At 47.6% G+C, this 26705-nt stretch overlaps 2 protein-coding genes across 2 annotated transcripts in view; one reads left to right on the top strand and one right to left on the bottom strand.

Moving 5' to 3' along the window:
- Positions 1–26705, top strand: part of RhoBTB (Rho-related BTB domain containing) — a 344465-nt gene that overhangs the window by 73381 nt on the left and 244379 nt on the right. Inside the window, exon 2 of the mRNA XM_075881928.1 lies at positions 3697–3748. Coding sequence (XP_075738043.1) covers positions 3708–3748 — 41 coding nt within the window. The 5' untranslated portion in view covers positions 3697–3707. The remainder of the gene's footprint in view (positions 1–3696; positions 3749–26705) is intronic.
- LOC119175596 (uncharacterized) overlaps positions 1–26705 on the bottom strand; it is a 49367-nt gene that overhangs the window by 12846 nt on the left and 9816 nt on the right. The gene's annotated exons all lie outside the window — the stretch shown is intronic.

Raw genomic sequence — 26705 nt, 5'->3', positions numbered from 1 at the left:
CCCCGCCGCGGTGGTCTAGTGGCTAAGGTACTCGGCTGCTGACCCGCAAGTCGCGGGTTCAAATCCCGGCTGCGGCGGCTGCATTTCCGATGGAGGTGGAAATGTTGTAGGCCCGTGTGCTCAGATTTGGGTGCACGTTAAAGAACCCCAGGTGGCCGAAATTTCCGGAGCCCTCCACTACGGCGTCTCTCATAATCATATGGTGGTTTTGGGACGTTAAACCCCACAAATCAATCGTATTGTCACGGACCTGAGACATGCATTTCGCAGTGATTCAGGCGTCCTCGTTTTCCGTCGTCTGCCCCACATCATAAGCTTGAGTAACGAGTTTTGCTCCTTTTGTTAGATTTGCTTTTCGAAAGTGCTTGGCCAGCTCAGAGATCTTTATGAAGGCACACTGCAGGCGGTACACTGCGAGGTGACTCAAACGCACCACGCACTCTCTGCACGAGCAAGGGAAAACGCGCGATATACATCCTCGATTTTTACTTTTCTACCAGGGATGGCGCTGCCTGTCCAGAGTCGCAGCGCCACCATGCGTTGCTTTGGCTTCCTATTGAACCACTGCTGATTGGCAAATGAGCTGGCGAGTGGTTTAACGGGACGATTCCCGGTCAACCAGCTGTGATATAATGTACAGTCTGTTTCACACTTAAGGGAAATCCCGGCGCGCATGGCATCGCGGTGCAGGCAGCGCTGCAGTTGCGCGCTGGCAGCAGCTCGCGCAGGCGCTTGAAGAGCGTGGTAATGAACCGCGCAGTCAAGTTCGTGTGTGTGCCCCTTTTTCCGGTGCGAACCGAGAAAGCCTGCCCTGGCATGTCGCTGCTGAGAATGAGACTCCGGCTGGTTGTATGCAGTTGGTTTATTCAACATGCGCGCTCCGGAATTGGTTCTCCCGAACCCTCCCCGCGCGTCCGTTATAAACACTGCTGCACGGGATCTTCCCAAGTTTGTGCACGGCGTTCTCAGGCAAAGTTCACGTCCCACGGTTTGGGCACGATGCTCTAATGCCTCCAGTCGTCGAGCGCTGCAACGCCATAGTCGTCGGGCCATTTAGCGCAGCCGAGTCGCAGTCCGTGGCGAGCACTTGAAGTCGTAAATTGGAGCCCCGAGCTGGTTGTGTAGGCGCTCGCTGCCGTAGCTGTCAGAGACGCCCGCGATGGCCTGCGCCCACCGACTGGTCGTACAGTCAGCTGAGAGAGATGTTTCCGGCCCCCATCACTACGCGTTCTTGAAGGCGCGCTTCCCGGAAAACACTGCTGTAGCCAGTCGATGTGTACGTGTCAAGCACCGGCGTTTGCCGGCAGCTCGTTTTTGTTTATCCGAGTCGCTGGCGCAGCGTCGCTTCGCCCGACACGCCCGGTCTGCGGGAGCGGCGCGCGCTGGCCACATTCTGCAGGAACTAGGCCGACATTCTGTAATAAAAACGTTGTGCCTAGCGAACACACCACCCTTCGTTGACGATAATGGGGTTCTAGAAGCAGTGTTGATTGATTGATATGTGGAGTTTAACGTCCCGAAACCACCATATGATTATGAGAGACGCCGTAGTGGAGGTCTCCGGAAATTTCGACCACCTGGGCTTCTTTAAAACGCGCACCCAAATCATAGCACACGGGCCTACAGCATTTTCGCCTCCATCGGAAATTCAACCGCCGCAGCCGGGATTCGAACCCGCGACCTGCGGGTCAGCAGCCGAGTACTTTAGCCACTAGACCACCGCGGTGAGGCTAGAAACGGTATATGACAGCATACTGTGCTTTTGCTTTTTCGAAATGCCGTGGTACTGAGTGCGTTCCCGTATATTTCTTCTATTGTGTGCACCGCGGTACGCTGCGATGGGGAACACCATAATGCACACGTACCGTGCGTGGTATTTATTACGCGCTAAAGGAACACTAAGCGCTCTACAGCGATTGCCGTGCAGCTATGCGGCTTCAACACAATAAATCAAACGGGAACGAGTTCAGCAATGGTGTAGGTCAAGATAACTATACTAGCGCCGTTAGGTGACACGTCACAGTAGATTGTTTTGGTTTAGTGTACGCAAGGTTGTGCGTCTGCAACGTGCTGCGTACGCTACGTTTAAGGCTGTGTCCTACAGCATTAGTCTATACCGTGTGCAACATCTGAAACGCGTACTGCACCTGAGCGTCGACAGACCTGGCTTTGAGTGTTGCTTCACGCCATCTCGTGGAGAGGCGAGAAGTTGTAATGACCAATATTAGTCGACCCAACACACAGACCAGGGCATGAGACAGGGCGATCTTTTCCGAGGACGAGTAGTCGTTTGGGGTGTTGAAGATAGGTGAATAGCAGCATGAGGGACAGAGACGGCGAAGACGATCGCTTATGTCCAATTTAGCATTTATTGTTTGCTACGGACGTTTACTAAGATTACGAGACAAAAGAAACGAAAAAGAACCGAACTGGGGTTGCTTAACGCCAAGTGGAAAAATTCCCCCATTGGCGGCGGCATCTTCACGTGTCATTATTGACGTCGCGATAGTTGCTTTCACATAAATGAAGGCACCGTTTGCGAGAAAAATCACCTGAGCTGCGCAGAACACGGAAGTGCATCCACATGCACGCTGAATGCATGACCAGAAGTAAGCTTTACTTTCTAACACTTGGAATGCTTTTGCGGGTGATCATTCAGACATTTTCCGGTTAGACACACGCAGCAACCGCCGCAGTTCAAAGGGATCCACACACACGACGCCCCGTACGCAACCCACAAGTCCGTCGCGGTTCTTCGCGCCAACATCGTGTTCCTGCTTCTTCGTAAATAGGGAGCTTTAGGATAACGTTTACAGAGGCTGCGGGCATAGCGGGCGCCATATGAGCTTTAGAATAGCGTTTTCTCCCCTCAGGGAAAAGTCTAAGGACTTTCGCCCCGACCGCAAATCCAAATGTACGGAAGCTACTCGCAGCACTTCGCGGGCCGCGATCGCCGCACGCTATTTCGGATTTTCTGCGTGCGGTCCGCGAACGCGGACGGCGACTCGCGTTACGACGCGTGCGCAGTTGCAGTGACCACACCGCGAGGGCTTGCGGTGCGCTATTCTAAAACTCCCTAATGACGTTGTCCAGTCGTCCAACGTTGCGCTCCAGCTGAGCAGCGATCCCAATCCACTGCACCTGCTCACTTATTGGCTTCGGGTTACCTATTTAGGTTCCAAATGCACCGAAATTCACACGGACTTAGTTCGCTGTCACGACCACCGCAGTGTTGTCGGTCGCAGCCACTTTGTCTGTTTTGGTCTCGGCTGTCCGAAATCTCGCGAGAGACGCCTGTAAGATACGCAACGGCCGTAGCGGGCACAACGTAAGCGCCGAGATCTAGTATGCGCATTTCCCGCGTGCGCGAACGCACGCATCTCTAGATTAGGTTCAGCGCATGCGCACTCTTGTTCTCTTTCGCGCGTTGCGTGCGCTAGGCCGTTGCGCGCGAAAACGCGCTTTTCGTGTGGCGTTTGTGACGAGTTGACAATTTCCCTCCTTGTCAAGCTCATCATTCATTCGATGTGGTATAGATAATCGAAGATGCTGAGACATTAACTTGTCCGACGTCCCGATGAAACAATGAGCTTCCCGGAAGGCGTTGCAGGCGTTATCTGATTTGCTCTGTGTGTGTGTGCAAATGCCGATTAGATATTCTGTCAAATTTGATCCTCACTTTTGTTTCTCTTTCAGTGCGCTCCCTCATGGAGCGGAGGACGCACCGAAACGGCCGCCACGAAGACAGGTAGGCTCTTCCCTTGCGCTCTCGTCTCGCTTTTTTTTTTTTCGACGCGCGCGGGGAAGGTTCCATTCAGCTGATGCCAGACGCGTATATGCTTTTCTTACATTAATTAGTGTTTTTTTACTTCGCTTTATTGCGGCTAACGAAAGTCGGGCACCTCGGTACATAGTTGATTTTAGGGCGAAAAAAACAAAAACAAGACAGCGAGAGCTAGGACACTAACAACCGATTTATTTGCACAAATATACGTACAGCCGTCAGCACCGTTAACACGAACACTTCGATGCGTTGCCAGGTCTAGTTTGATTGATGCCAGCCGCAAAGTGCTGGGCGATTTTGTCGAGATAATACCTCGGTGGGCTCGGATAGTATGTCGGCATGTATGGTTAGCATTTTGGCGACATAACCCAAACGCATGTGGTGCCAGCGTCAATCAAACTGCTGCAGGACACGCGGCGGAGCGTTCGTGTTAAAGGCGCTGACGGCTGTGCACACTGTCGTCCTTTATGAGAGGGAACACACCAAGATGTGGCGGCTGCCTACAGCACCAACCGACAGCCAAAGAAAGCACGTCGGCTTCTGGGGCGTCATATTGGCAAACAAAATAACAAGTCATCCATATATCATCGAGTTTTCGCAAATAAACTAGAGAAGGCTCTGGCGCTGCGATCGTTCAGCAACCGTGGGAATGATGGGTAGTACACGGATTTGTATATACTTGCTGGTGGCGAATCGTACTTGTGGCTTCGTTTATTGATGTGTTTCGGTTTTGTTTCGAAAGAAAGAACGAACCCTTTTGAACTTCGTGACCCGATTTGAAAAGGTAAGCCTAGAAGAATAAGGTGGTGAAGTGCAACCGCTGAATATTTTGCGGATTTTCGTTTTGTGAGAAAACAGCGCCAATCCACACGAACACACACGGAGCCAGAAGTACGAAGATCAGACAAATACGTGTACTTCCCTCAGTTTAAATTGAGGACGACGCAGCGAGCAATGGAAAGAAAAATGGTAGGTGCAAACTTAAGAGACAAGAAGAGAGCAGAGTGGATTAGGGAACAAACGGGGGTTAAAGATATCATAGCTGAAATCAAGAATAAGAAATGGACATGGGCCGGGCATGTAGCGCGTAGACAGGATAACCACTGGCCATTAAGGGTAACTAACTGGATTCACAGAGAAGGCAAGCGGGTTAGGGGGAGACAGAAGGATAGGTGGGCAGATGAGATTAAGAAATTTGCGGGTATAAATTGGCAGCAGCAAGCACAGGACCGGGTTAGCTGGCGGAACACGGGCGAGGCCTTTGTCCTGCACTGGACGTAGTCAGGCTGATGATGATGATGATGATGATGATGATGATGATGATGATGATGATGATGATGTGTACTTCCCATCATTCCCATGCTCGCTGAAGCGCCGTACGTTGCAGCTCCCATAGACACTATAGCGCCAGAGTTCAGGGAACTCTGTATGGGTCTGATAACGGCCGGTGCCGCCATAAGTGGACGTGCTTTTTTTCGGAAATGTTGTAGGCCCGTGTGCTCAGATTTGGGTGCACGTTAAAGAACCCCAGGTGGTCGAAATTTCCGGAGCCCTCCACTACGGCGTCTCTCATAATCATATGATGGTTTTGGGACGTTAAACCCCACATATCAATCATATCAATCAGTGGACGTGCTTTCCCCGCTATAGTTAATTGGCTGACGGTGCTGTGGGCAGCCGTCGCAGGCTACGCGCTGGCGTGTTGCCTTTCACGAAGGATGACAGTGCTCACACGTATTCTTTTACGCAGAAAACATATTCTGATCGCTGGTGGCCTCATAATGCAAGCTCGGGAAACTTTTTCTCGGATTTATACAGTACTACGGAAGCATGCGTTATATCAGTTGTTAGTGGCGCCCGTGTCCTCTCTTGTAATTGCTTTTTTTTTTCGCGCCTTAAAACTGCTTATAAACGTACAATAACCCGACCGACAACAAGTTATATTAAGGTTCCCTGATACATTACCAAAACACGAATTGATCGGAAGGTTGGCGACACAAAATTTTTTCATTCCTCTTTGCGATTTGCATGCGTTATTTAGCACGCGCATGGAAACTGTAATGTGATGTAGAAGCGAGCAACTTTGTGTGGCAAATCCTTCCACGGCATCTTTTTGTATAAATTTGCTTGAAACGCGTGGCATTAACGCCGCGTGTTTTATCGACTTCTGCACGCGATGATAATAATAAAAGTAAATGCCAGATGCATTTCACAGTAAAAATTTGTGCGGTGATTGCATTTGATAAATACTTATAGAAAGCGCGTTGAAAATGTGCAGCTAACAAAAGCCGGTACTTAATTTGGTAAAAAAAAAATCTGTGTCTTATCTAAGCGCATGTGTGTGCATGCATGTACTCCATTGTTAAACCTGTATCTACCTGCGATACAGTAGTGGTGCAGGCTCTTCTCACAATATGTTAAACCTGTATTGTGATTCGTAAAGAAAAGAACGTGGTGACACACATATTTGCACTCTGTGTGGACAAGAACATGACGGACGAATTCAAACGCCTCTACAACCATCGTCTCGACACCGTCACTTGGCGTTACCTCCGCGCTTTCAGAGAAGACGTCGACCCCGAAACGGACTTCACCATAGCGCTGCTGAAGAGCCGGTCCCTCAATGTCCACGCCAAAGACATCAAACGTGGTCCCGTGCTAAACAAAGCAGTCTCACGGAAACGTGGAACGCCGCAGACCGACGATCAACGGCTACGATGTGATCTGTGACTCTGTGTACTGAGGAAGCGTTTCGTTCTCTTCGCCGCTGACTCGGGAAAGAGAAAGGGGAGGGGGATGCGCAGTGTGGATGTGGACGCCGCGCCTTTTCTGATTTTCTAACCACCACCACCAGGCACTGCGCCATGCTCCTGACCGGGCTGCAGAATTTAGGTGCTTTTCTCCTCTTCTAACCACTACCACCACGCCGCACACCGAGGGATTGACGGAGCCTTCGCCTTAAGCTGCTTCGCATCTAAAAGATACGAGCCTTTTGTACAATCCGTTTGGCCTCGTGCCATGTGAGGGACACAAATAGAGGGATATGTCAAACCGCGTGCATTGTGCTAAAGCCCGTCCCCATGGCATATGTGCAGCCCGATCGCACGTGCATAAATTCATGTCTCGAGTGGTTTCTCGGCGACAACCGACACCTTCTTTGTATAGTACACGCTTGCGGCCAACGCATCACCCGTCTCTTAGAAGGCTCGGGGAACATGGACGTCGGATTTGCCGCACCTCGAATCAGTCTGCCTGTACGAAGCGCTCTGCAGCGATCTCGGCGTGTTCAACGTGTCGGAACAGCCGGCGGTTGTGTCGTATAGGTGAGGACGGAGCCCACGCTAGACGGCCTCTTGAAGCCGTGCCAGGGCTGTCGCGCTCGGCAGGTGATGTAACGCCCCGGCGTTGGTCGCGCGTCGCTGCCTTAGTTCGCGGCGGTGAACGACGGAGGTAAACAGGCGCCCACGGCTCACGTGACTGAACGCCCCGGGGTGGCGCCTCTCTGTTGACAAACACGCGAAGGGCGCTCACGTGACCTCGACGCACTTTCTGCGTACCCGCTGTCGTTCTTTGTTTAGGCTCCTCGTACGGTGTTGTACGTATAATGATTTCCTGGATAGCTGTAGTTCCGGGTGTGTAAGGAGCCTTTAGTATGTGCCCGCTCTCTATACGCCGTAGTGTGGTGAACGGTGGCCCCACCGACGTGTTGGGCATTCCGCACCCGACAAGAGCGCCTGCCGTCCACTGCATTTGTGGAATCAACGCCGTGTGCGCGAATGTACAGCGAATAAAAATCTTCCGCAAGACGTGTGAGCGTGCAGGTAAATATAGAGTCGAATCGTTTGTCGCATGTGGACAAGAAAAAGAATTACCAAAATGTGTGGCAGTCAGCAAAAAGTAAAATGATGTATGGTGCGCCGGTAGTGAACTGGGGGTCTTTAGTATCAGCCTTTTATGTGCATCAAATAGTGCGTCGTGATTTACAAAGTAGGGAAGAGGGTTCCGAGCTAGTCATTTTTACGTTTAACGAAGCAATCAGAGCAGATGGCATCACTCCTTATGTCTCATTCTTCTATAAGATAGGCGGCGGGCCTTGACGCTTAGTGGTTGTGCGAAATGTTAATGGCATTGAGAAAAATAAGAAAGAAAAAAATCAGTCATTCCACACTGTCGAGCCAGGCGACCAGGGAAACTATAGCTGTCAGGTGCGGCACGGTGCCGGGAGTGTCAAACCAGAAAGCATCGCACCGTCGTTTTAATCAATCCTCTCGTACACCTGGCGTTGGCACCGGCAAGACGACCGACAGCGTTGCGTCGTCGCTTGCGCTCAGCCTCTCGGGCGCGTTCTTTCTTCTCTGCGTCTCCTCCTCGTAATTTCGTTGTTCCTCGGGTGTGCGTAGTGTCCACGGCCGCTCAATGCACGTGACAACGTCGGAGCGACAATGATTTCCGCAGACGCGTGACTCTCTCTGCGAGAGGGGAGCAACGCCAAACAAAATCACACACACACACACACACACACACACACACACACACACACACACACACACACACACACACACACACACACACACACACACACACACACACACACACACACACACACACACACACACACACACACACACACACACACACACACACACACACACACACACACACACACACACACACACACACACACACACACACACACACACACACACACACACACACACACACACACACACACACACACACACACACACACACACACACACACACACACACACACACACACACACACACACACACACACACACACACACACACACGCACGCACGCACGCACGCACGAGAGATGACTTAAAACAGTAAATATGCATCCGCCGCCGAACATCGTTGTTCTATGCTGCGTCGTTGCGTCAGCGATCTGACAGATGCCTATGCATTGTTGCTGTAAATAATAATAATAATAATAATAAAAACGGAACTTCTTTGAACGGTAACTATCAAATATATATATATATATATATATATATATATATATATATATATATATATATATATATATATATATATATATATATATATATATATATATATATATATATATATATGCGCACTCTCGGTTGTATTCATTTCACATCGTTTCTTCTTGCCTTGTTGTCGGGGGTATGTGTTTGGTCCATTGCAGATCAAGGCCCCTTTGTATGGCACCTCCGTCCCTATTGCCCTCCTCTCGTCGTTAAGTTCCCGTTCGAACTCCTGCTTTGGGAAGTGGTTTTTGACAAGGCCGCCAATGGGCACATTATCAGGAGCCTTCCGTCGCGCCGCCATCTTGGACTGATAAAGTTGCAGTTTTGTATCCGTATCCAATAAAGAACGGTCAACTTGAACGCACAAAAAAGGCTTAAGCTGGTACATTTGACGTTTTGTGACCATTACTATTTCATATCACCACATGGAAGACCGGCAAAGCAATCGCTTATCACTCCAAGGTGGCGGCGCTAATTAATTGAAAATAAAATCGTCAGTACGCGGCATTCCTGTGAACTTGACCCGCTTTTTTTTTCTTTTGTGGTGCCACGGACGGACGTGCTCAGACAGACCGACCCTCCAAATAGCGTCAGACGGCCGCATTTATCCGACCCGGTGATGCGTCGCAACCGTTTTTCTACTTTAAGACATTTATATGAGATCGTATAAGGGTAACACGTGAAAACGTCATGCTAAGCATGAGACTGGCGCCAAATAAGTACGTATGCAAATTGTGTACACTACTATATAGGGCATGCTTGCAATTTATAGCAGAATTACCGCGTAGTTACATATTACTCAGCATGCATCTTAACTCCGTAAGTTCTGAATATGCGTGCTGACCAAAGGTGTGGTGAACTTTACCCCAAACCCACATAGTTGCTTTTCTGGTGCATCGTGAAGTATCAGTTGGTTGTTAGTTAAGCTATGATTGGATTGATATGTGGGGTTTAACGTCCCAAAACCACCATATGATTATGAGAGATGCCGTATAGTGGAGGACTCCGGAAATGTCGACCACGTGGGGTTATTTAACGATGCACCCGAATCTGAGCACACGGGCCTACAACATTTCCGCCTTCCACCGGAAATGCAGCCGCCGCAGCCGGGATTCGATCCCACGACGTGCGGGTCAGTAGCCGAGTACCTTAGACACTAGACCACCGCGGCGGGTTTAGTTAAGCTATGCTAATGCGTCAGTGCCGACTTAATAATAAAAATAACGTTAACTTATACTTATCCATCCGGGATTTGCAGCAGAAAAATTTAGAGCGACTCTAGCACTAGCCATACATTTATTTATCTTTGGTCGAAAGCAAAAAAGAAACAAGAAAATGCAGTGAATAATGGCAGCTCTTCGAAATAAGTATTCGAAGGCTTGTTAGCGGGTAATTATTTTCATAATTGGTTTATTTATAATAGGCGCATTAACAACCAGTCTGTTTCTTTATTGTTTATTATCCTGTCTACTTTGATGTTTTGACCGATTCAAAGGCATTCTGATTGTTCTATGAAGTATTGATATGTGAGGTTTAACGTCCTAAAAACCAATTGTTCTATGAAGTAAGCAGTTAGGGTATTTTTGTTATGCAAGAGCGCAGATGTGCCAGGATTTTCATGGTATTATCAAAAAATTTTTAATTATATTGGGCTCTCGACAAAAAATTATTTGAAAGTAAACCGTAAGTGCAACCATGGCGCGTTGAGATCATGCTAGTTGGTTGCTGTATAACCGACGTTCACGAATTAAGATATAGACTTCAGGGTGCATGCTGTGATTGATGGATTCTATAGTTTGTGCCCTTTCGCGACATATCAACTTTGAATAGAATCATCAGATTGTTCCAATTTCGACACATGCTCCATCAAACTTGCTGTAAAAGTGCACTCTTGTTCCAGTGATTTTTTTTTTTGGCAAAGCGACATTTTCACTGGTGTCACTCTTAGGACGGGTTCACTGCGCATAAGCTTTGGGTTTTTAAAAAAGAAAGAAGAAAAAGCATTCATTTGAAAGTTTCAATCGAAATTATACGAAAAATGTGCTTTTCGCACTGAAGAGTCATCCTATAAAAATGAAATGGTTGACTCATTTGAAGACCACCAGTGCGAGAACATTATTCCACCCATAATCAGTCTCCCTTATTACGTAATTAATGAAGGCTCGCAGTTACATCCAACCGACTGCCAACCAGTCAATTGTTGCTCTTCATCGCAAACTAATACCGCTCCTTCTAAAATATGTGTGTTGCTTGGTCGGGTTGACACCAACTCTGCCGCATGACATACCCCCGTATTCTAGGACCTCCCTTCACTCAACGCTTCGCCTTCACTTGAGAAAGCCGATGGGAGCGCCATCTCGATAGGTACGGCAAGTCACTGCATATTAGCGATAGTCTGTTGCAATTCTTGAGTAGCGCAGCGTTAATTTTAGCCGAGCGGTGGCGCAGTGCTCAACTCTGTCAAGTGAAGGGTGAAAGTCGAGTCGAGGAGTGTTTGTGAATACGGGGGATAATCTCTTCAAGAGTGGCCGTGCATTTAAAAGTGAGTAGTATGCAGCCGTCAACACCTTTGCCTAATCAGCAATTTTGTCCATCGATGTGCAAGATAAAAAATGCATTGAAACTATCATTTCTTTAATGTGAACAATACACTGCCCTGCCGTGGTGGTCTAGTGGAGGTCTAGGGATCGTGGAGATCTAGGGATCGAATCCCGGCTGCGGCGGCTGCATTTCCGATGGAGGCGGTAATCTTGTAGGCCCGTGTGCTCAGATTAGGGTGCACGTTAAAGAACCCCAGGTGGTCGAAATCTGCGGAGCCCTCCATGCACGGCGGCGTCTCTCCTAATCACATGGTGGTTTTGGGACGTTACACCACACATATCAATGAGCGTTTAAAAGTACTAAAGAATTGACGACGTAACGAAAAATGCGCACTATCCTGTCATCCTCTAAGCTGCTGCAAACTGCATTGTCAAATCTTGATAAAAAGATCTGATAAAGCAGTGGAGCCACACTTGAGCCTGCACACATCCTTTCCCTTTGCACATAAAGCAAAACATTGAAGAAAACCACCGTATTCGTTGAATAAAACGATAAACGTTTAACATTAGAGTCAATGGTTAAACAGCTATAATTCATAAACTTTTGTTTCCCCAGACTGCTCAATTTCTTTATGAACGGCCTAAAGAAGACCACGTTTGAGAACAAAATAAATAAAACAATTCCTCGATAATCTATCGAAATTCCGTTGTTGGCACAAAGATTGTTTGAATGCAGCACTTTCACAACATCCAAAGAGCACTTGACACCTAAATGGTCTGCGATTTCCAAGCTGCTCAAGGCCTTCTGTAAGAACCCGCTCAGTGTTATATGATAACGAGTCATCTAGAATGGCCCCTTGCGGAATTCTTGCTAACCAGCGATTCACGTGACAGAAATACACCCCCCCCCCCCTCTCTGCCACAAATTATTAGAAAGGGAGGACGCGATTTACTTCCGCGGGATTCAAACAGGTGTCTTACTCAACTTTTAAAGATCGAACAAATTTTTTCCAACACTTTATGGGCACGCCTGTCCGTGGTGTGGCGGCTCTCCATTGCTCTACCGCATTTCGTGGGGATTCCTAAACCGGCCATCAAATTTAGATAACCTTTTCAGGTCAGTACAAGCTCTTATTAACTTTGGAGCAATGGGAGGCACAGCTCGCCAGCTCTGACCCATAGGTACAGCTTGCGCTCCTGGGTCATGTCAGGCAGGCGGCAGCAGCCAGTGGAGGCCTGGACTTGTGGCCCCACCCATCCAGCTCATGACCCCTTGTCCGAAACCCTTGCGAATAAAGTTTTTTTTTTCCTACCGGTGTGTAATTGATGCGATTGCAGTGCATGTTAAAACGCAACATCGAAATTATTTCGAGCCCTCCACTGCGGCATCTCGCTGAGTTGCTTTGAGATGTTAATTAAAACACAAAATCAAGCATTAGCTCTGCAAGTTCACCAAAGAATGCACCTCAGACTACAGGTATCTCGTCGACCTGCATCAAAGAAGTAACAGCAATAATAATTATAACGCCGAGGTCATTGCTCTTGTGTGGTCGTAAACTGTCTGTCACGGTGGCCTAATAGCGTTTATGGCCTCTCGGCTGCTGACCCACAAAACCCAGATGGTAAACACCACGATGGTAAAGATTTGCGGAGCCCTCCGCTACGGTGTCTCTCACAATCAAATTGTGGTTTTGACACGTAAAACCTTAAATATCATAATCAACGCCCGTAAACTGCCGATTGTTGGGCCTAGTTGGGCCGTTGCCTGCAAAGAGTCAGCTTTTTCGCAGCGCAGAGGAGCTACTTTCTAGCCACGTGATGACGGCTCGAGAAAAGTGGCGCTAGAGTCATTGGAGGCGGAGTGAGTGGCGCTCGAAAAACAGTGGCGCAACTCTGGCTTCCAAAGAAGCCATATGCAGCAACTCTACGGCTATACACGAAGCAGCGTGACCTCTGAGTCTAGGCGCCACGTGTGGACAGTGGTCGCTCGCGGAAAGCGCGCGGCTCCTCGACGCCGCCATTTGTCACGTGCTCCACGCGTGACTGCTTGCGCGCGCCCCGCCATTGGGCAGACGACGCTCCGGCGCCGCTAGGGAATTTTTTTCAGCATTTGCGATCTCGATCGCAGAGGCGCGCCATGAACAAGCTTTCGTCATTATGTCTCGCCTGGTGGGGGAGGAGGTATAGGATTGTATATAATGTGGGCACTTATGTTGCACGGCCATAATGTTGCTTTGTGATTAAAAAGAATACCAGGTGTACATTGCATGTGACTCTCGGCTCGCTAATTGGAGGCAGTAAGACGCGAATATATATATATATTTTTTGTGCTCGTAATACTGACGGAGTGTATTCAGCCAAATAATATCTTTTTGGCAAGACTGATGAGGGTGCTGACCTCCCCTTATCAGGCTTGAAATTTCAGTACCTGATAGCGTCCATATTATTTTTAATATTATTTGCTCAAAGTATGCATGCTTGTTTAACGTACGACGTTTCGTAAATATATACAAAAAATTTTCACGAGCACATCGGCACGAAAGACTACTGTTATGCAGTGGTTTTTGTGCCAATTCAGCATCTATTCTACTTTATTGATATGTCGTATTCTCGCAAGTCCACAACAGTATACGTGTACGTACGTTGTAGGCAGTTTGTCATGTAAGAATATATTGCAAATAAAAACAATTTACCCTGTCCTAAAGGAATCCTGAACCACTTTTCTGCGTATCGATCGCTGCATTTTTTTTTTTAATCCGTCTACACGAACTCGCTGGGGTTTGTCGCAAGCCTTCAGTGCTTTCTCTCTCTCTCTTTCCGATGGTGATGATGATCAAAACTTTATTCCTGCCAAAAGAGAGGCGAGCTGAAGCTGCGCCAGGAGGACGGGGGGAAGGTGAAGGGTGACACACAAACAAAGAAGTTACGTCACGCTGGCGCCATGAGCTTAAGCGCGTGTTGCGACGTGCGATCGCTCTTACCGTGGTGTTTTCCCGGTGCGTGCTTGTGTTTCTTGGGCAGAGTGTGGCATAGCGATGAAGTGTGGCAAGGGGTTGGGTTGATTGATTGCCTACGTGGGGTTTAACGTCCCAAAACCACCATATGATTATGAGAGACGCCGTAGTGGAGGGCTCCGGAAATTTGGACCACCTGGGGTTCTTAAACGTGCAACCAAATCTGAGCACACGGACCTACAACATTTCCGCCTCCATCGGAAATGCAGCCGCCGCAGCTGGGGTTCGATCCCGTGACCTGCGGGTCAGCATCCGAGTACCTCAGCCACTAGACCACCGCGGCGGGGCAGAGCGGAAACGCGACTCGGACCACGGCGAGGTATACTTAGAAACCATCGGTCGTGGCAGTCGTCATTCGCGCTGCTTGCCTTGTATACGAAAGAGAAACGCGGCGGATGTTTTGAGCTGTCTGCACCGCGACAACTTTCCTTTCGGTGCATTGGCACGGTGTCGCATCGCAGCTGTGTATAAACACGCAGGGTATACGTCTGGAAGTCGCGGCGCCTCGATCTGCTTTAGTCCGCTAGCCGCATTTACGTTGGTACCGCGTATACAGTCACAGGAAGCGAGTGTCGAAGCGGTCGCTGCTTCTTAGATGGAGGGCAAATCACACAAGAGCCACGCGTTGTTTTAGCATCTGAAAATGTCAAGAATTCGATATGCCTATCTACAACGAGCTCTCCCTTGAAGCGTCGGCGCTGGGTCATTGCAACAGGGGCATACATGATGCCGTACTTAATATTATAAAGCAGTCAGTTTATTATTATTATTATTATTATTATTATTATTATTATTATTATTATTATTATTATTATTATTATTATTATTATTATTATTATTATTGCATCAGTAACGACACACCGGCTAGAACCACGCGGTATAAGTACCCATACGTGTTCTCTCACAAAACGTTTCTTGGGCTGATCATATAACCACCATTTGTCCGAATGCTTCTGGATCATTGGGGGGTCTCTTCGTGGCAACGTATACAAACTACTACCCCTCACGTGCGTAAACAGGCCTAACAAACATTTGTCCGATCCCAGTTGGAGTACGCGTCACCCATCTGCTCACCTCATCAGAAATATTCAATAGACAAGTTGAGAAGCTGTCCAGAACCGAGCTTCTCGTTTTATCTCCCGCGGAATCGTAGCGGCAAGTCTAGTGCAACAAAGATTAAGCTCGAACTTTTATTCCATTTATAATAATCCGTCGAGACATCGCACTTTTATCTTTCCTCCGTAAATATATCTATGCCACTCGATCAGCGCTAGCACTATTGCAACGTCCCTCTCACTTATCGCATACATTGCACAATGGCCTCAGCTACAACCGCGTACTACGGCACATGATGCCTTCAAAAAGGCTCTGAAGCACTTTTTCAAGTAACCATAGAATGAACTCTCTGGAAGAGCTTATTGCCTAATGAATTAAACGGCACAAAAAAAATTTAAATCCGTCCAGTGCGAGTGAAGTTACAAAGATTCGTCGCATGCTGCAATTTCATTCTCTCTTCTCTCGTCCCGACGAAGGCGCTCGAAGCTTAGCAGAGGGGGGGGGGGGGGCAGGCGCAAAGAGAAACGTCGCGCACCCCTCGTGACCTTGAACACTTTTTCCTCTTCTTTTTACTTCGAATGCGCGGCTTTCTCAGTGATTGCGCGCGCGCGCGCGCGTGGACAAGTCGCGGCCTCCCACGGCGACCTCTGTAACGACCGAGCGCGCGATGTTCAAATCAGCCAATGGCTGATAGATGGGCTTACTACGAGTGATTTTTGGGCTTACTCCGTTATTTGTCGAGAGAAGAGAAAGCAATTTTAAGCTGACTTTGATAATTTTTTGTGAATTCCAGGCCGTGGTGCTTCGCTATAATATTTGGCTCGCGTGTTGTCGGGAGTGCCTGCAATACTGATCGGCAGCGTTTTCTGACCATACTAAAAAATGTTGCAGGGCCCCTTTAATTTATTTCACTTTGTGTACTGGTTATTATTGTTAATCACTTGGCTTACCCCCACTTCTTTGATCCCCCCTCTCGCCTCTTCTTGAAACATCTCATGTGCGTCTCACCCGGTGTTTCACTATATATATTTCCGTGATCGGGCACCCTCACTCTTGATTGCCGCTAGTTGGTGAGTCATATAATATTTGATGAAGCAGAGCACGAAAAAAAAAGACAATCACGCACACATAAAGCGTGTTCCAGTGATTGAGCTTGCGTATTTTTTGTGTGCGTGGTTTTGCATGGTGCTTCATCAAATTACTTTTGGTGTATACCATTAGTGTTGACGCCGGGATACCTGCTTTCTGCAACTAATCACACAAAATCAAAGGTTTCCTTGGTGGTCTGAATCATCGGGAAAAGCTTTGTTTCTCGATCAGATACCGATAAATATTCTGTCTGTTAAAACCTTATTAGAGCGCCGATAATTGTGATGTAGACCTGACGTAGAAATTGTGCTCTGACGTTTGTTTGCTCTTTCACGCGATCTTTGGCTCGTGCCGCACATCTGTCGTTATAAGCGTTGGGTCCGGCTTATGCCGTCGGCGTCCCTCTTAAAGGAAGTGCAACCCATAGAGTTTCCCAAAATTAACTAGAGGGCACTCTGGCGCTGCGATCGTTCAGCGACCATGGGAATGATGGGTAGTACACACATTTGCCTAGTCTTCGTACTTGTGAGCGGCGAATCGTACTTGCGGCTTCGTTTATTGCTGTGTTTCAGTTTTGTTTTGAAAAAAAAAAAGAACGAACCCTTTTCTACTTAGTGACTCAATTCGAAATGGTAAGCCTAAAAGAATAAGGTTGTGAAGCGCAAACGGTGAACATTTGCTAATTTATGTTTTCGTGAAAAAACAAAGCCAAACGAACACACACGAAGCCAGAAGCAGACCAGAAGTACGAAAATTAGACAAATGTGTGTACTACCCATCATTATCATGCTCGCTGAAGCGCCGTATGTGGCAGCTCCCATAGACATTAGCGCCAGAGTTCCCTCTAGTGTATATTAAGAAACTCTATGGTGCAACCCACATTGCGGTGAAGAAAAAAAAACAATTTTATTAACGGCATGACGAGGTCGTTCGAAATTAGCTTGCTGGTAGTTCGAAGGGAGAAAATGGGTTAGGTTTTCCTTTGGCAAGTTGGATTGTGATACAGGTCTATTCAGTGTTACGCGAGTAAACACGGTATAGCCATAGATCACAGAATTTTTTTCACTTTTCTTAAAAAATTTTATTGAGTATGTTTCGTATCTCTTGTAGTTTAATAATATCAGGGGCGTAATAACCACGATATGATTATGAGAGACGCCGCAGTCGATGACTCCGGAAGTTTAGACCACCTCCTGCTCTTCAACGTTCACTGACATCACACAGGGTATACCCTCTTTGCGGGCGAGGGCCAGCAATATGAGAGCATCATCATCACATACCTTTTCGCTTCCATCGATATGCGACCGCTGCGGTGGGGATCGAACTTGCGACCTTTGGGACAGCTACAGCAACCGAGTACCGCAAGCACTGATCTACCGCGGTGGAGACTCCCTCGTAACTTTTGTTTTCTCCGCCAATTTCAACTCGGATGATCCCTCTCCATTTTTTCAACTCTCGTGCAGAAACGGCCCGTCAGATACCTACTGATAGAATGCGTTGCATATCCTAAAGAAGGACTGCTTTCGGCGTGCAGGCCGACTCCTGGAGGTGTCACAATTTTTGAAGAATGCACTATCTGCTCTTCGATCGCTGCTGACCCGCAGGTCGCGGGATCGAATCCCAACTGCGGTGGCTGCATTTCCGGTGGAGGAGGAAATGTGGCCCGTGTTCTCAGATTTGGGTGCACGCATGCTAAATAACCTCAGGTGGTCGAAAACTCTGGAGCCCTCCACTACGGCGTCTCTCATAATCATGGTGGTTTTGGGACCTTAAACCCCACATATATATCTATCTATCTGCTCTTCGATCGTCATCTGCTTTACATTTGCCTAGGATGGGTGATTGTGTGTATCCACTGTAGAGGGTATGATTAGCTATGTGGATGCCTTCTATCCCGGCTGTCAAATGTGTCGCTTATCGCGCTCCCTTGTGCCTGAAGCATGTTGCGCACAGTAGGTCGTGGTTGAGTGAGAGTCAAAAGTCACAAAATTAGAAGCACGCACATCTGCGATGCGTTTTAGATCAACTCTCCTCAAGTCTCCACCAATAACGCTATAGCGGCCGTTCGTTCGAACTCCTCTTTGTGCTGATCCATTCCATCGCGGTTATGTCGCAACACCATACAGTTTTCGTACGTCTCATTTGCAGAGGTACAAGGTTAAGCGCGTTCTGTGCATCCACTAGGAGAGCACAATATGGATATGGGCTCTGCTCATGAGAGAGAAATTGGACCGTCACTGGATTTCAGCGGGCAAAATGATACGCGTAAAAGCATGCAAGCGTGAATGCTTCGCCAATGTTATGAGGGCCCACAGCTCGTTACAAGATAGCCTAGGTTTCGGTCACGAGATTTTGATTTGGCTTATTTTTTTGTGGGGGCAGATGCTGTCGCAAGGTGGAGTGAAGTAGTAATTTACAAGTCTCTGTACATGTCGGCGCCATCTTGAGAAGGTAGCTGGATAAAAAAAAAAACACGTTCGTCTGCGCGAGTGGTATGGTAATAGGCGCGCATCCAAAGTCAATGCAGCCACAACGGGCTTGCTTTTGCGTCACGACGCGAGAACCGCTGTCTGGGATAAGTGAACGCGTGCTATGCGCTCCAGAGGCGTTCTTCTGTCTGTGCTCGCCTGTTGCATGCATCTCATTTTGGCTTCGATCCGTGTCTGCTTCTCCGCGGCCATAAGGAGGGACCGTGTGCGAGCTATAGAAACGTTACGGATATCAGCTCCCACTTCCGCTGCCACGACGCATCCTCAGAACGCTTACCGTCAAGTTGCGTGACGCGCGCTTCACGTGAACTGCAGGTATCTCGCATAGCTCGACTGCAGTGTCATGCGCGGCATGTTTTGCTCGAGGCCGAATTAGGCTTAGTTTTTAAAGACGATAGTCTTCCTTGGCGACCTTCGACGCAAAAATTTTGGTTTGTCCGTTTGTAAATTTGTCTGTTTGTGCACTCTAACAGCATCGGGTATTTGAAACGGCCGACAACATCCGCAGTGCCCACCTATGTTGCTCAAGGTTCAGCGTTCATACTTGTGCAATTGTCAATTAAAAAGCAATTATTGCGCATGTCTGGGGCACCAAAACAACACGTATATATTCTGCATGTGCGTCTTTTACTAGAAAAGGCATACACAAGTAATTCTAAGGGCCGTAGCGCTTATCATGCAGCGCTGACCATCCAACGCTTGCACGGAAAGGCGAGTGTTTCCAACGCTTTGCTAAAACGAGACGGTGGTGGCACCTACCCGTCGCCTTGCGTTCTACACCTTATCACCTGTGAGTGGGGCGCGCACACCCGTCTCGGAGCCACGCGCTTTGTTTTTGAAAAAAAAAACTGCCTGATGGTGGTCATGTCTCACGTGTGACGTGACTTGATGCGCTTGTTCGCCTCCGCTGCACGCTCGAGGATCTCTAACGCAGCGCCTCCAGAATACCATTCACCGATTTTCTTGAGCAGAACATGAAATAAATGTTTTGTTCACTCTCTCCACACGCAAGGCTGTCGTCTTTCGATGACATTTGCAGAATAAATGCAGATACGGGGCCAATTTTTTTTCGTTTTTTTTTCCCTAAGAGCTCTTTGTCATTGGCCTCGCCTTTTTTTTTTCTAACATTATGTCCTCTGTCGCTATTGGTCCGCGCCTATTCTTACAAGTGTCTGCAGTGCATCACCTGCTTTCTTTTAATAGAGATTAATTTATTTTCTGTCCTTAGCGCGTGGAATACGGCTGTACGAAGGCCGGAGTGTTCGCAGGTCGCTCTCGCTTACGTCACGAGGGACGAGCCTTTGTTGAGCTGCATCCACTTGCATGTTCGCGTGGGCCACACTTTCTCATCGTATAGGCGTCGACTTGGCGGGCTTTCGACCGCGTGTCCAGCTCGTCGATCCGACGCAGTAGGTGACGAAACACGGGAACTGACTCCGCCCGAAGGGTGAATCGTTTGCGGGAAATGCGCCTGGATAGGAGGGCGTCGCCCAAGAGGCACGCAAGCCCATCTCAGTTGTCGGCCACAGATGTATGCTTACTTATACATGCGCGATATGTTTCGTTTGCTGCATGAATGAATTTCCTGCCGCACGATGTTCGGTACATACATACACGATTGGGGGTGTCGGTGGCTTGTGAATTGTCTTTAACTACTTGAAAGGACAACCCAGACTGGTGCGTGCATGAGTAACATCGGCCAACGCATCGGCATTTACCAAGCGTATACGTTTAAACATATGTCTGTTCAGTTTCCTGTTCTCTGGCTTGCGATAGCGGGAGCTTCGACTGAAGGGTATGTAGGTCCTCCAGGTGGAGTCCATTCACGGCCATTAACTCTTTCGTTACCGCGCCTATTCAAATCAATCACCGGGGATAGACGCTTTGGATCGTGAATTTTAGCATGTTTGATTTGTTTTTTCGTGCACCAATCGCTTTTTAGTAGTTGGTCCAACCACTCAACTTTCAGAATAAATATAAATTTGGCCGTTTGGGCAACATTGTGATTTTCGACAGACCTTTGCGCGAACCGATGCGCGTGTATTGTTCGAAAAGTGCACTAGGCTGGCGAACTTGACAGGAGTGCGTGCCTTTCGTGATTATTCTGCCGTAACATCAAAGTTCTGTAATGAAAGGAACCTTTGCGAGCCAAATATTGAATTAAAATGGCAACTTCCCAATTCGATGGTGTTTAGCAGTAATAATTGCCTGAGATTTATGCCAGCTATTCAATGGACAGCTGTTGCTAGGAGTCAAAAAAAATTTATTCGACAAAAACTATTTCCGCATGTTTTAAAGTGTCGAGATGGCCTTCTCAGCCAGTTTCCAGCAGCATTAGTTTTGCTTGTATCATTATATCAGACACAGCGTTGCATATATTGTATATAGTTGCTCCTATTGCATAGTCGTCATGCGCGCATGGGTGGGCACCAGCGCCGCAAAAAAAAAAAAAAACATTCGCCACTCGAAACTGTCTTGCAACCCCACCTGAATTGAGTGAGGGTGAGCTTAGAGTTTGAGGAGGACAGCACCTCAGCACCAAATATTACGATGTTTTGCGTCAGCCTGAGGCATCCACAGCCGTTCATGAGTTTGTTTTGTTTACGGCCTGAAGTTGTCTCCTCCGCCACAAGTGCGTAGCTGATGACCTTTGTGCACAATGTTACAGCTACTCTGATTACATGCGAGGTCCACAATATGCTGAGGTGCGATGCGCAGGCGCCGGCTGCAGAGTTTCTCCTAAAGACAAGAACGTTCCCAGAGCACATGTTGGCCCTGACTACGGAGCAGCGCGAACCGTTTTAGAACTGTGTGCGATATTGCTCTTTTTGTAATACTATGTGAAAAATGCTGAGAAATGTGCTTGGATGCATATTTATATGAATGCCTATACCGACCTACGTGGAGTGAGCTGCCTCATGGAAAGAAGTGACGCTAGACGAAATAGCGAAGTTCATTAGACATCTGATTAATAGAAGGATTATTAACATTACGGGCATCCATCTATATTGGAACACCTGCAGTCTTTTATGCCGAGAAAACAAAAAAATTTACTCAGAAATGGGAACGGTTTCAATCGTGTCTCACGGAAAACCAGGCATTGCTTCACCGCATGGCTTGAGCAACGAAGCAGCACCTCATTTGTGATTTTATTTTCCTATGTGAATAGAAACTTTTTGTACAACATTTATTGTTTTTATACTGTTCCTGAGTCATTTTTCTTCAAAGTGTATATTCCGAACTTTCTTTCTTTTGAATATTTTTTCACATATAGTGTTTTTATTGAAGTGTTTACTAGCTGGAAACAAAAAAAAACTACACACTTTTTTGCATTTTTATTCATTTAAAATATTTTTGTTGCTCATTAACATATATTTTTTGGAAAGAGCACTTCATTGCGCAAAATTTGGTATGTCACATTGCATGCTGCAGTACTTTTCCAACTGGCTAAAACGATCTTCCCGAAACTTATGAAAAAATAACCATTTTTGTGCGGTACCAAGAGAGTTAAGGTGAACTTTATTGGGATGTGACATATGACTCAATGGTACACGTATAACAATTGATTCTATACGTATCAAAATCTAAATAAATATCACCTATTTCGAGAGTTAGTCACTGTGGGCGCGTGCTTGCCTTCAGGAGCTGTCGGGGTATACACACGGGTCGAGACGATTGATTGGCGCGGACGCCGCAGCCCGAGCTCGGGTCCGTGCTCCGCGCGTATTGAGCAAGACGAGACTCTGCGGTCCGGAGTTTGGTCACGAGGCAGGTAAACGGCTCACATTTTAACATGCGTTCGGTCGAGATGTCCGATGTTTTCATATTCGTTCGAGCCTGCTTCATATCTTGCACATTTCTTGGTACTCTCCGAAAATGCCGTTCAACGCACATGTTTACCTAACTGCATCAATTTTATCAAGTTCCGCATTGTTATTATCATTTCCACAATAAAACATGTTATTCAACTTTTTGCCGATGTTCATTTTTTTTTTACCCGCCCGGGTATATAACTAAGCACGAAGGCACCGCGCTGCTAAGCGCCAGTTTGCGGTTTCTATTCCCGGGCTCTCGATATCGATGCCGAATATGATTTCGTTAGAGTGACGGGATAACAACCAATCAGTGCGTTCCGAAACAACGTGAAGTACTCATTTTAGGGGCGAAGCTCACTTAGGACCTAGCCTTGTCTTCTGTTGTGGTCAAGGTATAGAACCGTGGATACAGTCGAAACACATGCGAGATGTGGTTTTGGGACGTTAAACCTCACAAATCTAACACATGCGAGACACACAAATAAAAAAAAGGTTTTACAAGGCTTAAACGTAGACGTTGGCTAATTATAAGGTAAGAGATAGCTGTTCCCGGTGAAAATACCCGATCAAGAAGAGTATTGATGAGTTGATCTGTACTAAAATGTGCCTATGTTTAGGCTTCTTAAGAAAATGTGTAACGCAAAGGCACACGTTGGCACTGTAATGATGATTGTAGTGGGTCATGCAAATCTCGGCACACACATTGTCAGTGCTAAGCACGAGACGCTCGGCCCGGACTGTCGCTGATTTTGATAGCTAGGCCTACGCTCCTACCTGGTCTCGGATAACAGTTTTGACTGTCTCCGTTCTATATTATAATTGGTGGAGGTGCGGGGTCTCCTTGCAATCCTGGAGTTGCGAAGCCGGACTCTACCTGCTGTCATGACCACTGCATCTGCCACAAGCCCTCCTCCTATGGCTTCCCAGGCCATCGTGTGCTACGGCGCGGTCCGTCAGCGGGATCCTCCCATATTCAGCGGCACTGACGACCACGACGTCGACGACTGGCTGGCTACTTACGAACTCGTGAGTGTCTTGAACAAATGGGACGAAGCCACGAGACGGGCCACTGTCGGCATTTACCTCAGTGGCATTGCCCACTTATGGCTTCGGAACCATGAGACCGACGTTCCCACCTGGACAGCATTCAAAGCAACGTTCAGCGAAGTCTTTGGTCGTCCTTCTGTCCGCAAACTTCATGCGGAGCAGCACCTTCAGTCGAGATCTCAACTGCCTGGTGAGAACTTTACAAGTTACATAGAAGACGTCATTGACTTGTGCAAGCGCGTCGATGTGAACATGACAGAGGTGGACCGCATCAAGCATATTTTTAAGGGTATTGACGAGGACGCTTTCCAGATGCTCATTTCAAAAAGCCCTGCTACTGTCGCCCAAGTTACCGAGCTCTGCCAAAGCTATGATGAGCTCCGCCGGCAACGTCTCGTCACCCGCCGTGCTGTCCCACATCAGGAATCGATGTCCGGCTTAACTCCCTCGCAAGACCCCGTCCTCCTCTCGCAGATCAAAGATTTCGTGCGCGAAGAAGTTGCCCGCCAACTCTCGCTCATCTCTGCATACCGGAGCGCAGTGCACCGCTTAGCCCTACTCTACGGACTATTATACGAGATCAAGTGTCTGAGGTCCTTCCTCCGCAGCTGGTGCCACCAGTCAATGCACCATTGATGTACGCCGGAGCAGCAGCACGACCACGACCACAGACGTTCCAAGCGCCGCCTCCACAGCCTGCTCCTGTTTATGCCGCCCAGCCGCCACGACCTCCACTTCGCCGAGTCCCTAATCCATGGCGCACTGCCGACAACCGACCGATCTGCTTTTCGTGTGGTCTACCTGGGCACGTCGCACGTCTGTGCCGCCGCCGCCCACTCCACTCACGTGAAAACCTACGTCCATACGAGAACGATTACACGTACACTCAATACACCCCAGACCCCGAATTGTACGCTCCTCGTCCAAGCCACCGACCAGCTCCTGATCGCCGATCTCCTTCTCCACGTCGACGCTCGCCCTCCCCGATGCGCCGACGCCCCCCTACAATCGACGCGGAAAACTAAATGACGCAGTTCCCGAGGCAAGAACTGCGTCCTCGTCGCAAAGCACAAGCCCTCTTCGTTCGCCGCCGAATGTAATTAATGCCGTTCTTGAAGGTGTACCCGTACTTGCCCTTATTGATACGTGTGCCGCAATTTCTGTCATCGCCGAAAAAGTTTGCCGTTCAATTCGAAAAGTGACAACGCCTTACTTGGGTTCATGTCTTCATACTGCCACTGCACAGCCTGTGCAGCCTGTGGCCGCGTGTACTTCGAGACTTGTAATTCAAGGAGTGCCCTACACAGTCCAGTTCGTAGTACTCCCGCACTGTTCTCATGACATCATTTTAGGTTGGGATTTTCTCTCCCATCACCAAGCCGTCATTGATTGCGCCCGTGCCGAAGTCGCCTTTTGTCCCCTTGGTGATGCGCTACCAGTGCACGATCGCCCTTCCGACGCGAAGTTGGTCATTAGTGACGACACCCAAATCCCTCCACGCGCTACTGTCTTCGCACCTGTGTCGTGTTCCGCCGTCGTCGACGCTAGCGCATTCTTCACGCCTTCCGCTGCTTTCGTTCATCGCCACCTATCACCGCTCCCAACCGCTCTCGTTACTCTTCAAGGTGGTGCGACCAACGTGCCTGTGAAGAATCCGTTCCCATTCACGATTACGCTACTTCGAGGCGAATGTATTGGTTCGATAGAATCATTCGAAACCATCGCTACACTTGACGTTCCTGATGAATCATCGGAAGTCAGCGCCCTCTCCTGTAGTTCCGTATATATATATATATATATATATATATATATATATATATATATATATATATATATATATATATATATATATAATTACTGTTATTACCAACAAATTATATATATATATATATATATATATATATATATATATATATATATATATATATATATACATATATATATATATATATATATATATATATACATATATATATATATATATATATATATATATATATATATATATATATATATATATATATATATATACATATATATATATATATAATTACTGTTATTACCAACAAATTAACCTTATTAAAATGCTGTCTTGCCACCGGCAAGATGGAAGATGGTGGGTTCTTGAATTCATTTTCGATGCATATCTTTCACTCGACCAATTTTCGAAGTCCTCCTTGAATTGTTCAAGGTGACTGGAAGGTGAAATAAATTTACGTTTATATATACACTCTATGTCACTCAATTTACACTATATGGGGCAACGCTCGAGCCAACACTCACCTATGCGATACCCAGAACTTCGCCCGCTCGCCATCACTCACTTCGTGGAAAGGCGTGGTTATTTTCGGGCCTCTCGGCACCCGTCTTTTATTTAAATTCACAGTACGAACATTTCTCAAATTTGTGCCACCACCACATCGAGGAAGCCCAGGTGGTTAAAATTGATGCGGTGTCCCACGTTATTACGTGGCTCAGTCATGTAACAGTTCTGGTGCGTCAAACCGCATGCAGTTATTGTCGATCTCGATTTCAACGAAGTTCAAACGATTATTTGCGAAACCAAGAGAGGGCCTTGTCAGTCAACGGAGTTCTTTCTAGTGGAAAGAGTGAAAGATACGCAGATCAACTCTTTCCGCACTGCTGACCCCTGCATGCATGCATACCGATCTGTTAAATTGTTGCGTTTCACGCTGGAGCGCAGATTCCAGCGTCATCACAGATAGGTGCGGCATTTCTTCACAAGGAATGCATTCCAGGTCATCTTCCTAAATGTGTATCCATTCACATGTGCGCTCGATGGCAGCGTTGCCCGGGGCAAAGCGACGGCGATGTTAAGCGAATCCGGCCAACG

The sequence above is a fragment of the Rhipicephalus microplus genome, chromosome X (assembly GCF_043290135.1).
Source record: "Rhipicephalus microplus isolate Deutch F79 chromosome X, USDA_Rmic, whole genome shotgun sequence".
NCBI classification, from domain to species: Eukaryota; Metazoa; Arthropoda; class Arachnida; order Ixodida; family Ixodidae; genus Rhipicephalus; species Rhipicephalus microplus.
The sequence above is the reverse complement of the archived record's forward strand: the minus strand, read 5'-3'. Positions and strand labels throughout refer to the sequence as shown.